General features: G+C 46.1%; 2 protein-coding genes across 6 annotated transcripts in view; both read left to right on the top strand.

Annotated features, from left to right (window-relative positions):
- Dgk (diacyl glycerol kinase 1) overlaps positions 1 to 19,871 on the top strand; it is a 650,907-nt gene that overhangs the window by 174,890 nt on the left and 456,146 nt on the right. The gene's annotated exons all lie outside the window — the stretch shown is intronic.
- Positions 1,824 to 3,178, top strand: LOC142582137 (uncharacterized). The gene has a single exon (XM_075691532.1). It carries the CDS (start codon positions 1,979 to 1,981, stop codon positions 3,176 to 3,178), a length of 1,200 nt encoding a protein of 399 aa, XP_075547647.1. The 5' UTR covers positions 1,824 to 1,978.

Genomic DNA, 19,871 nt, shown 5'->3' with positions numbered 1-19,871 from the left:
TCTATCTGTCTGTCTGTCTGTCTGTCTGTCTGTCTGTCTGTCTGTCTGTCTGTCCGTCCGTCCGTCCGTCCGTCCGTCCGTCCGTCCGTCCGTCCGTCCGTCCGTCTGTCTGTCTGTCTGTCTGTCTGTCTGTCTGTCTGTCTGTCTGTCTGTCTGTCTGTCTGTCTGTCTGTCTGTCTGTCTGTCTGTCTGTCTGTCTGTCTGTCTGTCTGTCTGTCTGTCTGTCTGTCTGTCTGTCTGTCTGTCTGTCTGTCCGTCCGTCCGTACGTCCGTCCGTCTGTCTGTCTGTCTGTCTGTCTGTCTGTCTGTCTGTCTGTCTGTCTGTCTGTCTGTCTGTCTGCAGGAAGGAGACGAACTTTTTGGAAAACTGATTTACCAAACGTTTTCGGCTGGTGGACCAGCCTTCGTCAGAGTGCAGTAGCGCATGAACAACATATACACAGTTTTAAAAGCACCGTATAAAGAGCAGAGGGCGCACTATGTGCGCTGACTAGACCTTACACTATGCATCATAAATCATTATCATTGCGCATTATAAATGATTTTCAATGACACGCATTTTGGAATACAAAAATTGAAATGCAGACGTGTTCAGGATACAATATATACAAACATGACTCTCAGGTAAGTGCCAGCGGTTACCATGATTATGTGTAGTGAAAACAAAATGATGTACACATGCAGATACAAATGCGTGATGTTTAGCTCATAGCATCTCTAAGTGCAACCTCGAATTATTTAAAAACTGAGGGGTTAAGCGTACAACTTCAAGCCACATACGTCAAAAAGGCCACATGTAAAAGAAAAGGGTTGAAATCATACATGTACACTGTGTGGGAAGTGTATATATGTATATATCTAAAGTTAGACAGGTTAGTTTTCCTTTGTTTTCGTTTATTTCGGACGAGACAGTGTTAAATTTATGAATCAGGTAAGGTTCGCGAAGCTCGCGGTCATGGCTGGTGCGGAATCCAGATTCAAGTATTGTTACTTTGAGATTGTTAAAGGAGTGGTCCGACATGCTTACATGTTTCGAGAGTGGTAGGTTTGGCTGGGATTTGGCATGCGACCCTTGTTTGTTAAAACAGATCCTGAAAGGCGTTTCAGTCTAGCCTATGTATTGCATGCGGCAAGTGCCGCACTCGAGCAAGTACACTACGTTACATGCATCACAGTTGAAACTGTCATTACTTGTGAACATGAATTGGCTGGCTGTGCTGGTGGCAGTCAATGTAGGTGTTACATGAGCGCAGACTTTGCAACGTAGTTTATTGCAGCGGCTGCAACCGGTCGGGTTAGAAGTGGCGATTTTTTAAGACGTTAGTATGTCGCCTATTTTTTTCTAACGCCCACACACGACACGACATCGACTTCACGATTCGGCATGCCCCACTAAATGTATGCCTTTTCCTGGCCTCCAGAATGAATATCAACCACTGTGATGCAATAGCGGTAAAATTTTGAAACGTATTTATGCATCTGTTGCACTTCTCTGTGCGTGTGACCTGTCATCGCCAGTCTTCCTTCGACAAGCGTCACACTCATCGCACTTCATCGTCGCGACCTCGCCCCGCGTAGACGCCTCGCACTGCAGCGCATCCGCCTGATTTGATGTTTTCATTTCGGGATCACATGTGAGCGGCGTAGGGCATAGACATAAAAAATTGGAGGACGCTTAAGCTTCGCCTTCAAGAGTGGAACGCGACAGCGTTCCCGTCGACCCGCCAAGGGGTGTAAGACAATGGGCTACGGCGCAGCGACTACGCGCCCCGCATCGGACGCGGTGAGCGTCGAGCAACGGAGCGTTCGGCGCGACAACGAAATGTGCTCCTGAGCAAGCGACGCACGCCTGAGCCTTAGAAACAGCTCGTTTCTAAGGCAACACCGCGTTCACTAGAGGCGCTTTTGTACCGCTTTGAAGCATCGAACTCGTGGCTCAGTCACTTCCTCTTCAGCCACCGAGGTGAGCGGACGCGGAATGTCGGGCTCTTCACGAGCGGCTTCAGCGACCCTTTTGGGCCGCGGTATCAGGTCAACTGAAAAACCAGGTCAGGACTACCAAATGATTTTGCCAACGCTGCCAACAGGTGCGTCCGTTCTTCATACGGTTTTTTTACATGGTGACGTTAAGGCGAGGCCTTACAGAGTGGAACATTTTCGAGACGCTCTTACACGGCTGTCTCTCATGCCGGAAGTGGTTGCACTGGGTGCATATCAAATGAACCATCTGTGGGCGGTGACTTTCAAGGACGAAGAAGGGAAAAAGAGGATTATCGCTGCAGACGCGTTTGATGTCAAAGACCACCGCTGTGTGGTCGTCGACCCGTGTGACAGAGGCGTCCGTATCAAGCTCTACTGGCTCCTTCACGGTGTACCTGACGACGACGTTCGCACTGCCTTGTCGCCTTTTGGAAAGGTGACTGAGATCACCAGGGACAGGTGGCGGGTACAAGGATGCGTTGACAAAGGGTCAACCACCCGTACTGTCACTATCAAGCTGAAGGTAGGCGTCACCGCTGAAGACTTGCCCCACCAGCTGCGAGTGGCGGAAGATGTTGCGCTCGTGCACGTCCCTGGCAGAGCTCCCCTCTGCCTCCGATGCCGCGGCATCGGGCACATCCGACGCGAGTGCCGTGTACCACGCTGTGGGCTTTGTCGTCGCTTCGGCCACGACGAGAGCCAGTGCGTCCGAACCTATGCCACAGTGACAGGCCCGGCATTGAAGGAAGATGTCACAGATCACTTGATGGACGTGGTCGACGCAGTGGAAGCCGCAGGCGAAGGGAAAGAGACCCAGCCCTCGGTGTTAACGCCCCTGAAGAAGGCAATCACTGTTAATGAAGAAAAGTCATCGGACGGCTGGAAAGACCCATGGGATGACACGGTGGAACCAACTAACTCAATAGAGGTCGAGGTAAAAGAGGCCAAAGAAACGTGCACATCAGCAGAAGTGACGACCGGTGAAAAGCACGAAACTGACGACACCGTGATGCCAACGTCAAGTAGTGCACCTGCTAAGAGGCTTCACGAAGAGGCGGATGAGCAAGAGGAAAAGGATCAAGAGACTGGGAATGACGAGCCTCCTCCGAAAGCTACCCCGGGACGCCGATCGGCGTTCAAGCCCAAGCTTGGCGTTCCTGCCAAACGCCGTTCTACAACCCAGACGCCTCCGCGTTAGCGGAGGCGTTCCTGGGTTAGGAAAAATTGTTGTTGGGGTGTGGGGACTGGGGTTTGTGGGCAGGATGTGCGTCGGCCGTCGTCATTGGGCTTTGATGTCTAGAAAACCATGGTCCGCCTCCCTAGACCGTCGAGTCATCGTAGCAGATGTGAGACGGACGATGTGCGGTAATTGGTTTGGATTCTCCTCCCGTTAAATGGCAGCTAATTTTTCGACTGGTCTTTGTGTCGCGACGTTGAACGTGCGTGGACTTAGCGGGCGTAGAAGGCAATGCCAAGTTAACCGCATTCTTATTGAAAATAATATTGACTTATTGGCCATTCAAGAAACAAAAATTGCAACTGATGAATGCACGGAGCAAATGGTTAACGTTTTCCGTCCTAGATATACCGTAAGTGTATGTCATGCGGCGGGTAGGTCTGGGGGCTGCCTTATTCTTTTGCGTAGCAGTATTGCTGTAGTTGAAGCCGTCACATCATCCGAGGATGGCAGAATGGTCCTCTGCGATTTTACTTTTTCAGAGATGCCTTGGAGGGCTATATGTGTTTATGCTCCGAACGTGGCACGGGAGCGGGAAGTCTTTTTTGGTGATATTCAGCAGTACTTGAATTGTGAAAGACATGTCATATTACTTGGTGATTTTAATTGTGTTTGCTTTCCAGAAGATAAATCTAAGTTGACTAGTGTTTGTGATAAAAGTGCGTTGCTTTTAAGTTCTATTGTAGGGCAACAAGAGCTTGAAGACATTGGTTACGTGTTGTCAAGTGAAAACAAAACCATGTATACGCACTATCAAGGTCAGTGTCATGGCAGGCTAGACAGAATTTATGCTCCGTTAACCTTTGTACCATTATTTTCAAGTTATCAAGTGTTACATGTTAGTTTTAGCGATCATTGCCTCGTTATGTCAACCATAGGAAAGAAACAAAAACCATCTAAATTCAGCTGGGACTTATGGAAGCTAAATGATAAGCTTTTGCAAGACGACGTTTTTCAAAAGGCAGTTCAAGAAAAGCTCGAAAATTTACTCAGCATAACTACGTCAGCGTTCTTCATAGCAGAATGGGAACTCTTCAAAAGAGACGTTAAATTCACCGCGATAGAAAGAGCATGCGTAGTTTGTCACAAAGAAAAAGAGCGTGAGAAGGAATTACACCTTAGGCTAAAATATATGCTCAGCGCAGAAAGCTCTTCGCCTGGCTTATTTTCGAAAGAAATTAAAGAAGTTAAGTCTGAACTTGAAGTCATCGATGAAGAAAAGTACAGGGGTGCGGTATTAAGGGCAAGGGCGGAGAGATTATGGATGGGGGAGACGCCTACCAAGCGAGCAATAAGTGACGAGAAGAAACACGCGGTTTCCAAAGAAATAACAGAAATAAGTTATCAAGGGGAAGTCACTAGTGATGTTGGAATGATTGAGCACGCATTTGAGTCTTATTATGAAAGTTTGATGGGGAAAAAGACATGTGATATCGAAAGGTTTAGAACTGACTTCTTGCCATTAATGCCAACATTATCAGACGAGGTCTGTGAAACGCTCGACAGACCAATAAGCCTTTCAGAAGTTGAGGATGCGATTGACGAACTTACTCCCGGCAAGTCGCCGGGGCCTGATGGTCTGGGAGGGGCTTTCTATAAGAGCTTTAAAAGTGGAATAGCTGTAGCACTACATCACGTGATAAGGGAGATGTACGAGAATAAGGAAGCACCTCCTTCTTTTCGGACATCGCACGTTATTTTAATTCCTAAAGTAAAAGATCGTACGCGACTTTTGGCGGTTGAAGCCTACAGACCAATAAGCTTGACAAATACGGACTATAAAGTTTATACTAAAGTACTGGTGCGACGATTGCAGACCGTTATAAAAGAACTTGTGGGCCCCCATCAGACATGCGGTATCAAAGGCAGATCGATCTTTTCGAATATTCATACTGCAAGGACCATACTGGAATGCTGCGATGAGAGAGAGGACAGAGTCGCTATGATACAAATTGACCTTGAAAAGGCTTTTGACAGTGTCGTCCATGATGTCATATTTTTGATCTTAGAACATGTTAAAGCAGGTGCAGTGATAACAGATGGAGTAAGAATGGTATACAAAAATTGCACTGCGCAGTTAGTAATTAATAGAAAATTAGGCGCCAGTATAAAAGTGGAATCATCAGTAAAACAAGGATGCTGTTTGTCGCCTCTTTTATTTGCCTTGTATTTAGAGCCTTTCTGTTTGAAAATAATTAAGAGCCAATCTATTCGTGGGTTTATCTACGCAGGAATTGAGACTAGAGTTCTGGCTTATGCAGATGACGTGGCAATTTTTTGCCGTGATACAGAAAGCGTGAATAACACTATGAAAGAGGTTGTTTCCTTTTGCGCCGCAACTGGAAGTGTTGTCAGCTGGGCTAAGTGCCTAGGTTTATGGCACGGCAGCTGGCCACAGGTACCCGAGTTTTTTTTGCAATATGAACTGGAGCGTTACCCCTGGAAAATATCTTGGGGTGCCATTACAACATTATCGTGACAGTGCCGCGCATTGGATCGAAGAAGTAAAAAGAGTTAAAGATCAGACAGAAAAGTGGGGCCGGCATAATTTTTCGATGTTTTCAAGAGCTAGTGTTTGCAATTTGTTTTTAGTTACAAAGGTGTATTATGTACTACAAGTGTTATGCATGGCAAGGATTTCGGTGCAGAAACTTCACAGAGTGTTTGCGGTATATATATGGGGATCCACTTGGGAGAGAACTAGCCGGTGTAACTTGTTTCATTCGGTGAAAAATGGAGGACTAGGATTAACACATTTGTTTTTGAAACAGATTGTTAGTAGGTTCTTTTTCTTAAGGGACCAAAGTGATATATTTCTGCGTACTGTTATTCAGGTGAGATTGAGTTCTTCCTTGCCTGAGTGGGTTGTCTCATCAGCAAATGAACGTACTCGAACACCAATTGGCTTTCTGAGGGAAGTTGTTATGTCCTTTTCTTTACTGAAAGCGCATTTTTCGAATGAATTTTTGACTTCAGTGACGCGTAAGAAACTTTATAGTGATCTGGTTGATGTTTTCTTGCCGCATCCTGTTTACCGCATGATGTATAACTTAGGACCTGAACGCAATGTGCTAAAACGCGTTAGAAAAATGCCGGTTAGATCTTCAGCGAAAACCTTCTTTTTTCAATTGCATTCGGGCACTCTCCTTGTGAAGCCATGGCTGCAAAGCAAGGGCTTCTTTGTTCCATGGTCTGTTAACTGCATCATATGTAAGAAACCTGAAACTATTGAGCACATCTTTTTGGATTGTCATGACTCAGTTTTCTTGTGGGATGTTCTAAAACGAACTCTGAAGAAAGAACTGCCGTTAAGTCCTTTCGGTATTCGGTTCTTACCGTGTGCAGACACAGGGGGAGTGCCGGCTGACTTGGTAATGCTTTTGTGTATGAGCAGCGTGTGGAAAACGCGCATGGATATCAGGAATGCCCGCGTAGATGAAAGGTCTGCGAGGGAACACCTAAGTGAAAGTCTTAGGTACACACGTGATGCCCTCAAGCACATGATTGAACCTCCAGAGTGGTTTGAGGAGCTTGACACTTTGGCGTCTGTGATATCCTCTTTGAGTGCCTTTTAAATATGTACAGTCTCTCGAAGCGATGTAATATTATTTTTCTGCACCAAATGACCTACTTTGTACGCGTTTGAGTGGTGTTGAAATCAAGGTAATAAAGAAAAAAAAAAAAAGCTCGTGGCTCAGTGGTAACGTCTCCGTCTCACACTCCGGAGACCCTGGTTCGATTCCCACCCAGCCCATCTTGGAAGTTGCTTTTTATTTATGAAGTGCCTGCCGTGATTTATCGCTCACGGCCAACGCCGCGGACGCCGACACCGACACCGACGACACCGGCTTTTCTGCGACACGAGCTCCTTAACGCTATCGCGTTAAAATTGCGTTGTACAAAAGTTATGAACATTATGGTGGACAAAGGCAAGCGTTGCATGAGGTTGAATGCTGCATAGGGTGAAAGCAAACGAATTGTACGCATCGCCGTAAGTTGTACAGGATTTAATTAACTGCGTCACGTAGATTCTAACATGCGCGATGGACAAAACCGACTGGTGCGCTAGTTGGTATTGCGTGTTGATATTTTTAGTGCAAGGAAGCGCACGACACGAGAGGAGGCACACAGGACACAGCGCCGTGTCCCGTGTGCCTTGAGTTCAGCTGATTAGAGGATAAACCTAATTTCGCTTAACAATAATGTGTTGGAAATCTGTCTACACGTAAGTACTCCCGGTTCGGAAGGAATTGCCATTCACCCGAATGTCACCTACAAAAGAAGCCCATGCGGCTTTCTTTCTCGCAGTTCAGAAAGAAATTCGTCTTGGTCTGGGACGGGAGCAGGACAATTTTTTCTCAACTGTCAGGCTTCACCAGGCCTAGCTCTTGCTAAAGTGCGAGGCTTTCTTTCTGGGAAGCCCGTATGGATTTACTCTGTAGTCAAGAGTTCGACGAAAGTTCGTCTGGTCAGGTAACATGATGATGAAGAAATTGCGGCCACTGACCAAGTCACGTTTCGGGACCCGTACGGTTTCCTTGATCACACTAAAAAAATGTGTGATTAGTGAGATCAAGGAACCCGTGCGTGTCCTGAAGCATCTCTGTGTGTTTTTTCACCTGGACTTGGTCAGTGGCCGCAATTTCTTCATCATGGATTTACTCTGTAGCTTCGTGCTACATTCAGGTGGATGACAATTTCCCCTTTAGCGACACTTCTTCCACCTAGCGAGATTCGGCATGACTGATTTACCCAAGAAAAGGTTATGAATTGGTCTAACAAAGTGGTAGCCAGGATAGGGTTTGAGGATTCAGTTGCGATTGAGTTTCAAAACTATCCATTATTTTACCTTCACAGTGGTCCTCCTCACGACGTTTCACTGATATCGGATACTGAATTGCAAAAGCGGCAATAGACTTATAAGTCTTGACGATGCTCCACAATTCCACTTTGAGTATTGCCGGCAGATTCTCGCTTAATCACACAGCCAAAATTTATATTCAGAACGTCATGGTCAGCCAATTTATATCCAGGAATTTATGTCCACTGCAAGATGTAGGCATCTCCAAGCGATCTCCAATTACCCTGCCTTGCGCAAGCTGACCTCATCTTATGCCTGCGAATAGGATAATTTCATCTCACCACACAGCTCTCCGTAAGACCTCTATTCAAGACCTAAAGGCTTCATATACAATTTTTAAACAAGCATAAAAATTTTATATATGTTTATATATAGTGCTATATAAGCATATTCCATTCCCTACAGTGTAGCGCGTAGGTGAAAAATACCTGGCTAGAAAATGCTTATTCGATGAAAAGCTTTCTCTCTCAATATACAAGCATAAAGTATGAAGGAGCCTCATGAAGTGGCGAGCGCACTGTAACAAACAATAATGTGAAACTGGACGCGGAATCTTAATTTCAAGAGAACGTAGTTTGTTCACTTTGTGCAGCCGGGCGCAGAATGAAACATGACACACCAATATCTGCATCACAAAGCTTGAAGTGATGCTTCAGATTGTTAGAACTCGCGTAAATGTGTAAAAATAAAATAAAAGCGTGCAATAACTCGACGAAGTTGCTCGATAAATCATAACCGTTCATCATCGTAAAAAAGAAAAGTAGCACAGCTTATGTATACCGTGTTTGACGCCGCGATGATAAGACTTTCACATCGTTCGCTCATACATTTAACGGTAGTTGCTTGATATCACTGAGGAAGACAGCTTATACCACAGCTGACGGAGGTACAGATATTGTTCGGTGTGAATGCGGCATCATTAAGAAAAATTGTTTCTGCTCTAAATATAGGGTACATGTCGATGTTGAAAGAATGTGCAATGGCTTCTTTGAATAAGACGCCAGCCTTTAAGTAAAACGCCTATATAAAAGATATGGGATTACATTACGCGTACATTTGGGGACAAATAATGCGTGTTGCAGATCATAAAAGCATAAAACGAGGGAAGTGAAAGCGGTATAGAAAGCGTTCAATCATTTGAAGGTTTCTGGCCTAGTTGATCAGCAGTCGCCGGCAGCGGTAAACATCGAGATTGCTATTACTATACTTGTGGGCGGCACCAATATAAGCTGTTTAATTCGTACCTTGCACAGTATTTGTTGTCATCAATTAGATCACTACCGTGAAGAAAGGCTTCCTGCCAGACAAACAGGCAAGGAGGAGATTTAGTTACAGGCTAAATGAAGCTTTTAAGAGGAATGATGGCAGGAACAAACCACTAGGCGCCACTCCCGCAGTCTGCGTCCTTTAATAAAGTCCTCTTTTTAAAGCACCTTCTTTGCTGAATGAAGTCTGTTAAAGCGGGAGGAGGATATTTTTAAGCGCCACCGGGAGGAACCTGTCTCGCTGTGTGACCTTTCGAAGACGCCTTTGCTCGGACGTCGAGGCGAGACGCGTGTCTTTGAGCATTCCCGTAAAACAGAAAGGAGCCGCATGTATGAAGCGAACCACTTCACTCGAGGAGAGTGCTGAGCGCTGCTCGTAAACATGTTTCCTCTTACTTCCCGCTGTGTTGAAGAAACCACCGACTCACAAAATGGCGTTAGCTTCAGCTCGCTGTGTGCGCTGTGGTTTTGTGGTCACCATAAAGCGTGCAAAGCGTATTGTGCGTAGATATGTGTTCTTTGTACGCTTATCGCTTCAGTGCTTTTTTAACAAGAAAGCATCCTCTGCCGAGGTCGATAGAAAGTATGCCTCATGTACGAACGTACAGTCAACCACAAATATCTGCGGACCACGGGATCTCAGAAAAGGTTCAATTTCCGAGCAGCCTGTAACAGTAGTAAGTAAAACCGAGCATCACAAGGTTGTTCACGTATACTGACAGAGGCTGTAAATGCGAATGCTAGGCTGCGTTGTGAGGTTGCGCAGACATTAAGCTTTTTCTCAGATCTCAGGTTCAGTAAAATTTTGTGGTTGACTCTACGTCACGCAATCATCATCGAGCAAATTTCCTGGCATTCCTGTTGCAGCTGCAGCGCCCGACCAATAATTCTAACTGTGGCCTTTTGTGTATTTTCTGCACTAGCATTGGAAACAACATTAATAAGATGTTTGTATACCGCAAACGTAGTGTTTAATCATTTTTGTTCTTACCTAGTGATCAACAATACATGAAATATCTAAAAGCAAAACCAAACGACTGGCCAGAATAACCTTCAGGGCGATGTTTAATGACGTGCATAATGACAATTTACAATAAATTTGGCGCCATAGCGACAAACTACACGTGCACTCGGTTGGTCAAACTCGAGCGCTGCGAACACATTCGGCTGGTTCTTTCAAAGCGCCGTGCTCCAGTTTATTGCACTCGGAGGCGCTCTCGTCTTCGATTTGTGAACGCGACCAAAATTTGGTAGAGTTCTGGTCACGTGGCACTTACAGCTTTCGTTGTTGACGTGACGTCAGCCGTGGCGGTAAGTTACCGCGCCTGTGCACCTTGTTTGGTTACAACAGAAGTGTTGACGTGTTTCCTCTTCCGGCTTCCGATTGCTCTGGCGAGCGGCAGCATGTTCGGCTGGCTCAGGCTTTCTCTAGCTCCTACGAAGAGCGGTTACCGCATCGTTGCAATCCGAGTCAGAGCGCGGCAGGGACCAGCCGAGTGTACCACATGGTTCCGATCGTCTGCAACTAATGGAAGGGTGCACATTTATTGACTTGTATTTGCGAATGGGCAACAGAGCTGCCACTGCCTCACGGATGCAGGTATCACTTCCGTGTCATGACCAATTCCTGTGAAAGCGGGATCAACCAATTTCCTTTCCTTAACTTATGGGTGTACCGACGTATTAGATCTAAAATGCGCTTCGTGCACCTATCTGCTCACAATGCCATTACTGTTTCAGTGAGTCACATACAGTGCTCGGCGATTCAAACGCTATGGTCGAACCGCACGGCGCTCGTCGCTTTTTCGCCGCCATCGGTGAGCGCTGGGAGGCCGAATGCAGCCGCAGCGCATCGCAAAGGCCCTCGCTTTCACCATATACCATAATGCATCAGTTCAATGTCACCAGAGCCCACCGGTGTATTCTTTCGTCTAGTGTTGGTTAGTTCTGCTCTTATATATATATATATATATATATATATATATATATATATATATATATATATATATATATATATATATATATAAGCACATTTCAGGGGCGTAGCCAGAAACTTCGTTCGGGGGGGGGGGGCTCACGTTGCAAATCGGCCTCCTCTTTAAGAGGAAGCTTTAGCTCGGATGCTCCTATCTAAATACATGTAGAAGGGGAATTCGTTTTTCTTGGCAACTGATGCACCAAATTTGACTAGCTTTCTTGAATTCAAATGAAGAACTTAAATTATAGTGACCGCTGGTTTCGAGTTTTTCATTTAGGTTGTCAATTCTTTATTAAAATTTGCAAAAATCGCAATGTTTCGGCAGACAAAACTGTCAAGTTCGAAACTGTAACTCAACAATAAAGAATGATGTCACAATTCTGTAAATTGAATCTAATAGAACCTCTACAGTGGACAAAATTGATATGTTACACATGAATCTAAAATAAAGTCAACATTATGTAAATACGGCTTTTGCAGAACCCTTATACACAACGTAACCAACTCACATATGATACAAATTGACATACCAAATTAGTTCGCTTTGACTGTTACAATAGATGCCGTTTACAAAACCACGATATCTGTTCTTGATGCAGATATATTAGATTGTAAACGTCATTCTATATTTCTAGCTTCTATATTTCGTTCAAGCTTCTATATTTTCCGAAATTTCGAATTTTTCGAAATATTTAAAACAACATTCAGGCCCTAAATCAAAATTCCGCTTCCAACCGACACTAGAATTTAACTTTCCCTCTCAAATGCAACAAATTTCATGAAAAGCTATCCAGGCGTTATCTCAGAAAAGCGTTTCCGCGTTTTACATGTATTTGAGTAGGCCGCGTCGGAGTTGGGTTCGAGCTAAAGCTTCCTCTTAAAGAATTTGTGGCGGGATCAAATACATGAATAATAATTGCATTGCCATTGCCAAAGATGCTGCAAACGAATTCTTAAACGCTACGCGCTTTCAAAACAAGTAAAGTGCGTATTTTTTCGTACTCGTATGTGCCAAAAGTGAATGAATGCTTCCATGTTCTATGTCTATATAGTAAGTAAAGAAATATCACACGAATTTTAGAACTATATGAGTTCGAAACCAGCAAAGCAGTGCATGCCGCTGATATGAAAAATGTAAAGGCCATGATATGAACAAGTTGAGGACAAATATGTTAATGAAACTTTGTCATTCAAGACCCGTGTTTACATTCTTGTACATATGGAATGGCCAGTGAAAAATCTCAATGACGCTGTCATTTGTTCCAATGTATGACGCAGGAGCAGCTGTCACCGGTCATGTATCGTGAGTTATTGCACCGAAATTATAGTCGCAACAGAGAGCACGTATAAAAAGCAGGAGTTCTGCAATATATGCGAGGGCGAGTCAAATGAAAGTGAGCTAATGCGAATATATGACAAACGGGGTACTTTATTTAAAAGTAGTCTCCTCGAGAATTTAGACTTTTGTCCCATTGACTAACGATTCGCATGATTCCCGTCTCATAAAACTCTTTGGGTCGCTGCTTCAAGACGTCTGCAACTGACTCACAAGAAAAGTCAATGCACCTTTGGCGTCGAATGTTTATAACAGCATTAAACCCACGAAGTTCAGCAATTGAACATCTAAAGCACAACTTTGGAAACGTCAATGCACCTGCTATCACATCAAAACTTTATGAGACTTGTACCCATAAAGTTTCGGGATTGACATCCATGCGCGCCGTAGATTTCGCGGCCTCCGCGAGATGCCGCGGCGATCCCGCTCGCCATCAAAACGCCATTGAAACTTTGTGCTCGGATGGGGCTGCTTTCGTTATGTGACTCCCGGTTCGTGGGCGTTGCCGCGAAATCCAGCCTAAGTTCGCAATGCTCGCCGTGAAATGTCTTTTCGAGCGAGAAAAAAGACCACTCTAGACAAAATACAGAATTATTTCTGTCGGCGGAGGTTGCTTTGGTCGGCGGTGCATGGACAGCACGAAAATAATTCGGGGGGGGGGGGGGGGGTTGAAGCCCCATAAGCCACCCCCCTCCCCCCCCCCCCCCCTGCCTACGCTCTTGGCATACTGCACCGCAAGTTGTTCCGGATGTGTCGCAGGTGTTTTGTCGTGAGGAATGTAATCAAAGTGCCGAAAATGAAAAAAAAATTAGATTTCGTGGATCCAGTGGAAGATCAAAAGCGTAACAGCATAATTTGGCTTCAGGACCGAAACGGCTGCAAGCCGCAGCAGCGCGATGTTTAAGTGTATTCAAGGCACCTCGCTGCATGCAGTTATAGCGTACGAATGTTGACAGAAGTATTGTTCCACGTGTCGTCATTATATCGGCGTGGAGAAAGGGGTGCCAACTGTGGCAGAAAAAAAAAAGAAAGCTTAGGAAAAAGCGTTTAGGAGGACGCGGTAATTCGCTTTGTTGTCGCTATGTTTGTACGCTAATAACGTATTTGATATATTCGAATGATTTCGTGTGTTCGGTGTCATGCCGGTCACGTCATTTTCCTTCTTTTCAGTTGACTCCTAATTGCGTCCAGTCGTTTCCAACTTATTTGTCCACCCTGCTGTTTAGACTGAAATAACGAATCCGTAAAGCACTCAAGAGGGCCATCAGAATCATTCCAGGTATACGCTTTATAGACTTGTAGTTTATCTGGGTCCGTTTTATACTTCCGCGTAATAAACTCAGGTGATGATCTTTACTTGCGTCTTTTGAATGGGCATGTTGTACGAATGAAAAGAACATAATTTACTTCGAATAAAACTTCCGTCAGGCAGCAATGCCCCTTTTATATGGCACGCTGACAGTGGCTCAGATGAAGCGCAATAGACACACGGACGCCTGAAGCCCTAAGCACGAAGATCAGACAAATAAATGCGCGGCCCGTCATTTCCGTGCGTGCTGGCTGAACGATCGCAGCGCCAGAGTTCCGCCTAGTAATTGTGGGAAACTCGAAGGTCTTTAGTTCCTGCACAATGACACTGGTGGAAGTGCTCATGGGATACATGCGGTATCGCCGTACGCGTGCCATAGCGCGGCAGCGGCGCGATTCGCGTGGGCCGGCGTCGTGCCTATTTCTAGAACGCTCCGCTTCTCTGGCGTCACGGTGGCGGCTTCGAGAAACGCTGCTCGCGTGCCGGCAAGGATAGTGAACGCGTCCGTTTCTGTAAATGCTCGTTCACTCGCACCCACGCATACGAAAGAGGCGACAACGCGCCCCGACGCTAGTTATCTGGCCGCCGAACACGTGCCTCATGTTTACTGACGACAGCGCCGGTGATGTTTAGGGGGCTCGTGTAGTCACAGTCACGTGGTGTTCGGGGCGTCGTCGCCGTCGTCAGTGCCTCGAAGTACAGCACAGGGCCCACGCCTGCTGCATCCGCTGGGTTGGGATCACGTGACGCCCGCCTACTCCTCGTTTCCACGTTTCCATAGCGAGTGTACGATTTAGTACGTAGTCGAAGTTTGGCAAGATAGGGGTTCGCCGCGCTCTCGCTCAGAGGCCTCCCACGCGACTTGTTGCGCCGGCTGTCCTCCCATGCGTGGATCGCACGCGTGTGTAGGCGCGCGTTGACGGCTTCGCTCGCTCCGGCGCGTTCGCGGTTAGCAGCGCGTTATTAAGAAACAGCCAGACGTGCGATTCTCAATGGGCAGCTCAGAAACGACTCTTATGCAACGAGCACCACCTTGGTACGGAGACTCTGATGTGGCTTCTAGGGTATTCCGTATATCTAGTTTGTACATTATTCTGTGTATGCAGGCGGTTTAGTTCGTCAGTGGAGATAACTGGAATCTTCTGAGTGTAATTCCTGGCAATTGTCTTGTCGAATATATTGCACTAACAACTTCTTTTATGCACTAACGACAGCAGTTAGGAGCTCCGAAACTTGGTTTTTTGAATCCGTTCGTTCATGTATCATTTCCGTCGCGCTGTCTTCGACGTGGTCATCGTGTTATCGTCAGCAGGTCACCTCCTCAGCCTCTCAATCCTCATCATGTGGCGAAGACGACGCTGTGCGCAAAGAAAAAGAAAGCTTTGCCTACAGCGCCACTGAGGATTTAAAAAAAAATGTCATCACTGCTTCTAAAAAGGGCCGGAAATACACAGCGTATAATCGCATTCTAACCACTCAGAAGCTTTACGTTTATCAATTTTTATATTAATAGTGCCCGAAATTATGATTCGCTTGCAAAAAGCTATTTAAACTTCACGAGTACGTATTCTTTAAACGTAAGGGTTGACCATGGACCCAACAACTTATTTAGCAGAATTCATGCGTGTGATCCAACGGCAAAGTGTGAATTATTGATGATTATATCTCGCTGTGTAACACTTGTCGCACGTAAATTAATATCCCATGGTGGAAAGACTTGCGAGAAATAGCCAGGAAGCGTTTGCTGAGAAATATTCGGAAATTGATGTGGAAAAGTTTACATAGGGGCAACTTATAAACTTTCGGAAGATGCACTAAAAGGAGTTCTGACAAGTTTGCGACCCTGAAATCCACTTTGTAGTCACCGCGCCAGAAAGATTAGACTTGATTCATCAGCTGCCCCTGAATTTATTTGCTAAGAGCGCAGTTACTCCTACGACTGCGTTCAAATCGCTTAACTTCGCGTAAGCTCTTGAAATACCCTGGAAAGACTTTCAAATGTGTGTTACAACAATTAGGATGACAACAACAATAATGAGGATGATGGTGGCGGCGGCATGACAACGGCACTTCGTTGAGTGACATCCAAAACAGCCAAAGGAGCCACGTTTGCAGAAGTAGCGACGGGCACGACTGCTGCTGCCATGGTGCGAACGTGTGCTGCACTGGGCATTCTTATATTAATGTTCGATTCCACCGTCGTGTCACGCATTTGTTTTATTACAGAGGTCCGATGCGTGCTGAGACAGGAAATACCTACCGACATTTACTGCAATGTTCCTGGAATGAGGGAAGGAATGCTTCGCATTAAGAGAGACAAGAAATGAGGAACAAACCCAAGGTTAGAAAGAAGGGGAGAAGGAAAAGGGAGAAATGAGCTTGGTGAACTAAGAAAAAGAAATATGAGGCAAGGAATTAGAAGAAAGAGACCAAGTATAGAAGGCGGGCATGGAAACGTATACGCCAGCGCGGTTTAGGCCACGTGTGGTTCTTTCGAGCCGAGCTTGGCGGTTCGATAGGACCACTGGCGGAGGCAGCCGGAAGCCATGCAGCGGGGGAGGTACACCGCAGGCGCGTATTAAAATAGTTGAGAATTAATTATACGGGCACCGACGTGCCCCTGCCCGCAACGTGCGTCCCTCTGTTAGTGCGGGCGTGGGAAAAAGAGCGAGGCTTTAGAGCGCAAGGGCTCCCTTCGAAGCGGTGCTGCTCCTCCTTGCCTTACACGCTCGCTGTACTTCGGCGCTGCCGTGTACGAGGCACACCCGCCGTTAGCGCGGTTGCGCAAGAGCGGTGATCGTGGCGCATTTGCACACGGCGCCTGCTGGTGTCGCTGCTCGGGGATAATGGGGATGGCTTTTGCGTCACGCTTTGCTTTTTATCCCTAACACACAGTGTGACATCGGTTCTTCGATAGGCTCCATCTCGCATGCGTAACAATATGTCGCCACTTTACGAGGGCTTTACTCTCTTTAGCGGGCCATGAATACCCCAGTATGTCTAAAAGCGTGATCTGCAGTACTCGTGTTCTTATATAATAATGTAATGAACACTTCGCAACGCCGTGGTTTTTCCCAGAGTCCCATTATATCTGGATTGTCCTTCAATTGATCAATACTAGCAAGCAACACTTAGTTGCTTTTATTCTGCTCCCTGGGCTGGGCCATATTCGCACGCCCGCACGCATACGCGTTTGGAAGTTAAAAAATTAAAAGAGCAGCAGCAAAAGTCTACACGAAAAGACACAAACCATACTCACTGTCTTTACCTAAGCTCTGATGTTTCGAGGGAAAGCAGGAAATCGTTACAATTGAAAAAAGCAGGCGGTCCACTGTGCTGTCGGCACGACGCCACTGTCTAGTAATGCTTGTCTGGCATTGCCGCTACGCTCTGTGCTCTTGTTGGCTCCGGCCCAGTGGGAAGAAATGCTCAAATCTAGTGCCATGAATAGCATGCAGCGTCGCAGAAGCTACAGTTAACCTGAACTAACCAGCAGCTAAGTTCACAAAGCTATTCATGCGTTAAGACGATTCGCCAGCCAATTCCAATCACTCACTGCACAGCAGCGAAAGCGTCAGCCAACCATAGATTGTTCTTGCCTTAGAACGGGTGTGGGAATTCGAGCCTTGATTATAGTTTATGCCAGCATCGGGCTGTCGCACCACTGCACAGTTTTATGTGACCAGAATGAACGTTCGCGCGTTCACTGACTCCCTGTAGCCTCGACTGTAGCCGGAAGGGATGTCACGGCTGTCGGAAGCGGCTCGAGCGAACATGAGTAGGACTGTTCGCTCATTCGGGCCTTCATTGTCGCTCTTCTGGCACTGACATCAATTTAAGTGCAGGCATGGGGATGCGGAGAAGGGGTCTGGTGGTACGTCTCCACTTACTCTGCCACTTACGCGCTGACTTAAGTGTCGCGTACTCACTGACACGCGAAGCGACACTTCTGCGCACTCATGCATGGGACATATATTTCTGTAATTCGCGGCTTTAAAGATGGCAATGAATAAATAAAGGATATATTTTACTCTTGTCATTTGTTGCTTCTTTATTCTAACTCTTTCCATCTTTTACATTTTTAAGGTTTGTCCTTGACGTAGACAGTGCAAAGTAGCGAGTGTCAAGGTTAGCAAGAGCCAATGAATATATATATATATATATATATATGAGAAGAAATGAGAGTGATGTTAACCAAAGTCTGGACGGGTTGGCTACCTTACACAGTGGGGGGGAGGGAAAGGGGAATAAAGACAAGAAAAAGGGAAGAAGGTCTGCAAGTATCTGAGTAGGAAGAACTGCACTTGAGATATTCCCACGGATATTCCCGATGAGACACGACCCTTTTGTGTATGCTAAGTTTGGTCTGGCGTTCATCGAGGCCTGGTAGTTCCGAATAGAGTTGGCTGACACCGCAGGTCGACCGCCATAATGGTGACAAGGAAACAATATGTCACATTCTGTGCCAGTACCCGCAGTAGAGTGTAGAGAGAGAATCACTTTCCGTCGTGTTCATCCTCTTGGACGACAGGCCTCTGTCGGAAGAGAGAATACCACAGAATCGACGGGACTCACCATCACTGAAAACCTTGACGAGTAGCGCAAAAAACATGGGGCAAAAAAAGATACAAGTACACAGAACGGGCATCTTTCTTGGTCCATGTTTCTTGCGCTACTCGTCAAGGCTTTCACCTATGAAGCAACTGGCCCAAACAAAAGTTCATTACTCAGCATCACCTCAGAATCCCATGGAAGCATTACTACGCTTTGTGCGATCCACTGGTTTGTACCTATGGTTGAAGCTTTCTACTTGTTTTGTTTAATAACTGTTTCTTCCTACCACCCTGAAAAATTAACTTCTGGTGTTCTACGTGGCAGAAACCATCGTGAGGCACGCCGTAGGGGGGGGGGGGGGGGGGGCTCCGGATTAATTTCGGCCACCCGGAGTTCTTCAACGCGCGCCCAATGCGCGGTGCACGACCGTTTTTGCATTGCGCCCCGATCGCGATGCGGCCACCGCCGCCGGGATTTGATCCCGCGACCTCGAGCTCAGCGGCGCAACGCCGAAGCCGCTGGACTACCGTGGTGGATTTCGTACTGTTTTTGCAACCCGTATTTCGCCACGTCACCACAGGATAGCAAACTGGAAACTCTAATCTACCTGCCTTTCCTCTTTTTCTACCTCCTTCTGTTTAGTGTTATTGTAGTAATAGTTGCTTTGTACAGCTGCTATTATTCACTAGTTGGGTTCTCTATTGACAAAAATAAATAAAAAATAAAGGACAATGGACGTGTTTCGATGTTCACTGTGTTTTTCTGGCTTGCGCTTGTAGTTTACATAAAGGCCTGCGTGTGTTGTCTTGCTTATATCAGTGACAGAAATGGCAGAACAGCACATTGTAAATATATAGGTGATACTTGTGGTAGTGGTGGAGCATTCAGAGCGTGGGGGATGGATACGCCATGAAAATGCAGCTGACGTCAGCTTGATCGGCTAAGTTGGATTTGTTTCTGACGCCATTGAGGGCACATGGTCGTTTCTCTTGAGTTTATAGGCTCTCTGTAATACCAAACGCCGCGATACTTAGGAAGGTCAGCTTATTTTCACGAGCCAGTTAGAACTTCAGTCCGATTGGACGTTTTTTAGAGAATCAGTTATCTTTCTCTCTCTCTCTCTCTCTGTGTGTGTGAGGGGGGAGGGGGTTTCTCTTTCGTAACCAAAAGCTTCTCTAAATCTGACGGCGCCTTGGGGATCAGTTGCCAACCAATTGGTCTTTCGCTGCCGACACACAAATACAAAAAGAAAAAAAAGAAAAAGCACTGCTTCCTGCGTGCGCTCACGTGAGCGCCAAAAAAAAAAAAAAAGTTACCGCTCTGCAGCGGAGAGCGAAATCGTTGGTAAAAG

The sequence above is a fragment of the Dermacentor variabilis genome, chromosome 5, assembly GCF_050947875.1.
Source record: "Dermacentor variabilis isolate Ectoservices chromosome 5, ASM5094787v1, whole genome shotgun sequence".
Classification (NCBI taxonomy): domain Eukaryota; kingdom Metazoa; phylum Arthropoda; class Arachnida; order Ixodida; family Ixodidae; genus Dermacentor; species Dermacentor variabilis.
Note: the sequence above shows the minus strand (reverse complement) of the source record. Positions and strands in the feature narration are given on the sequence as shown.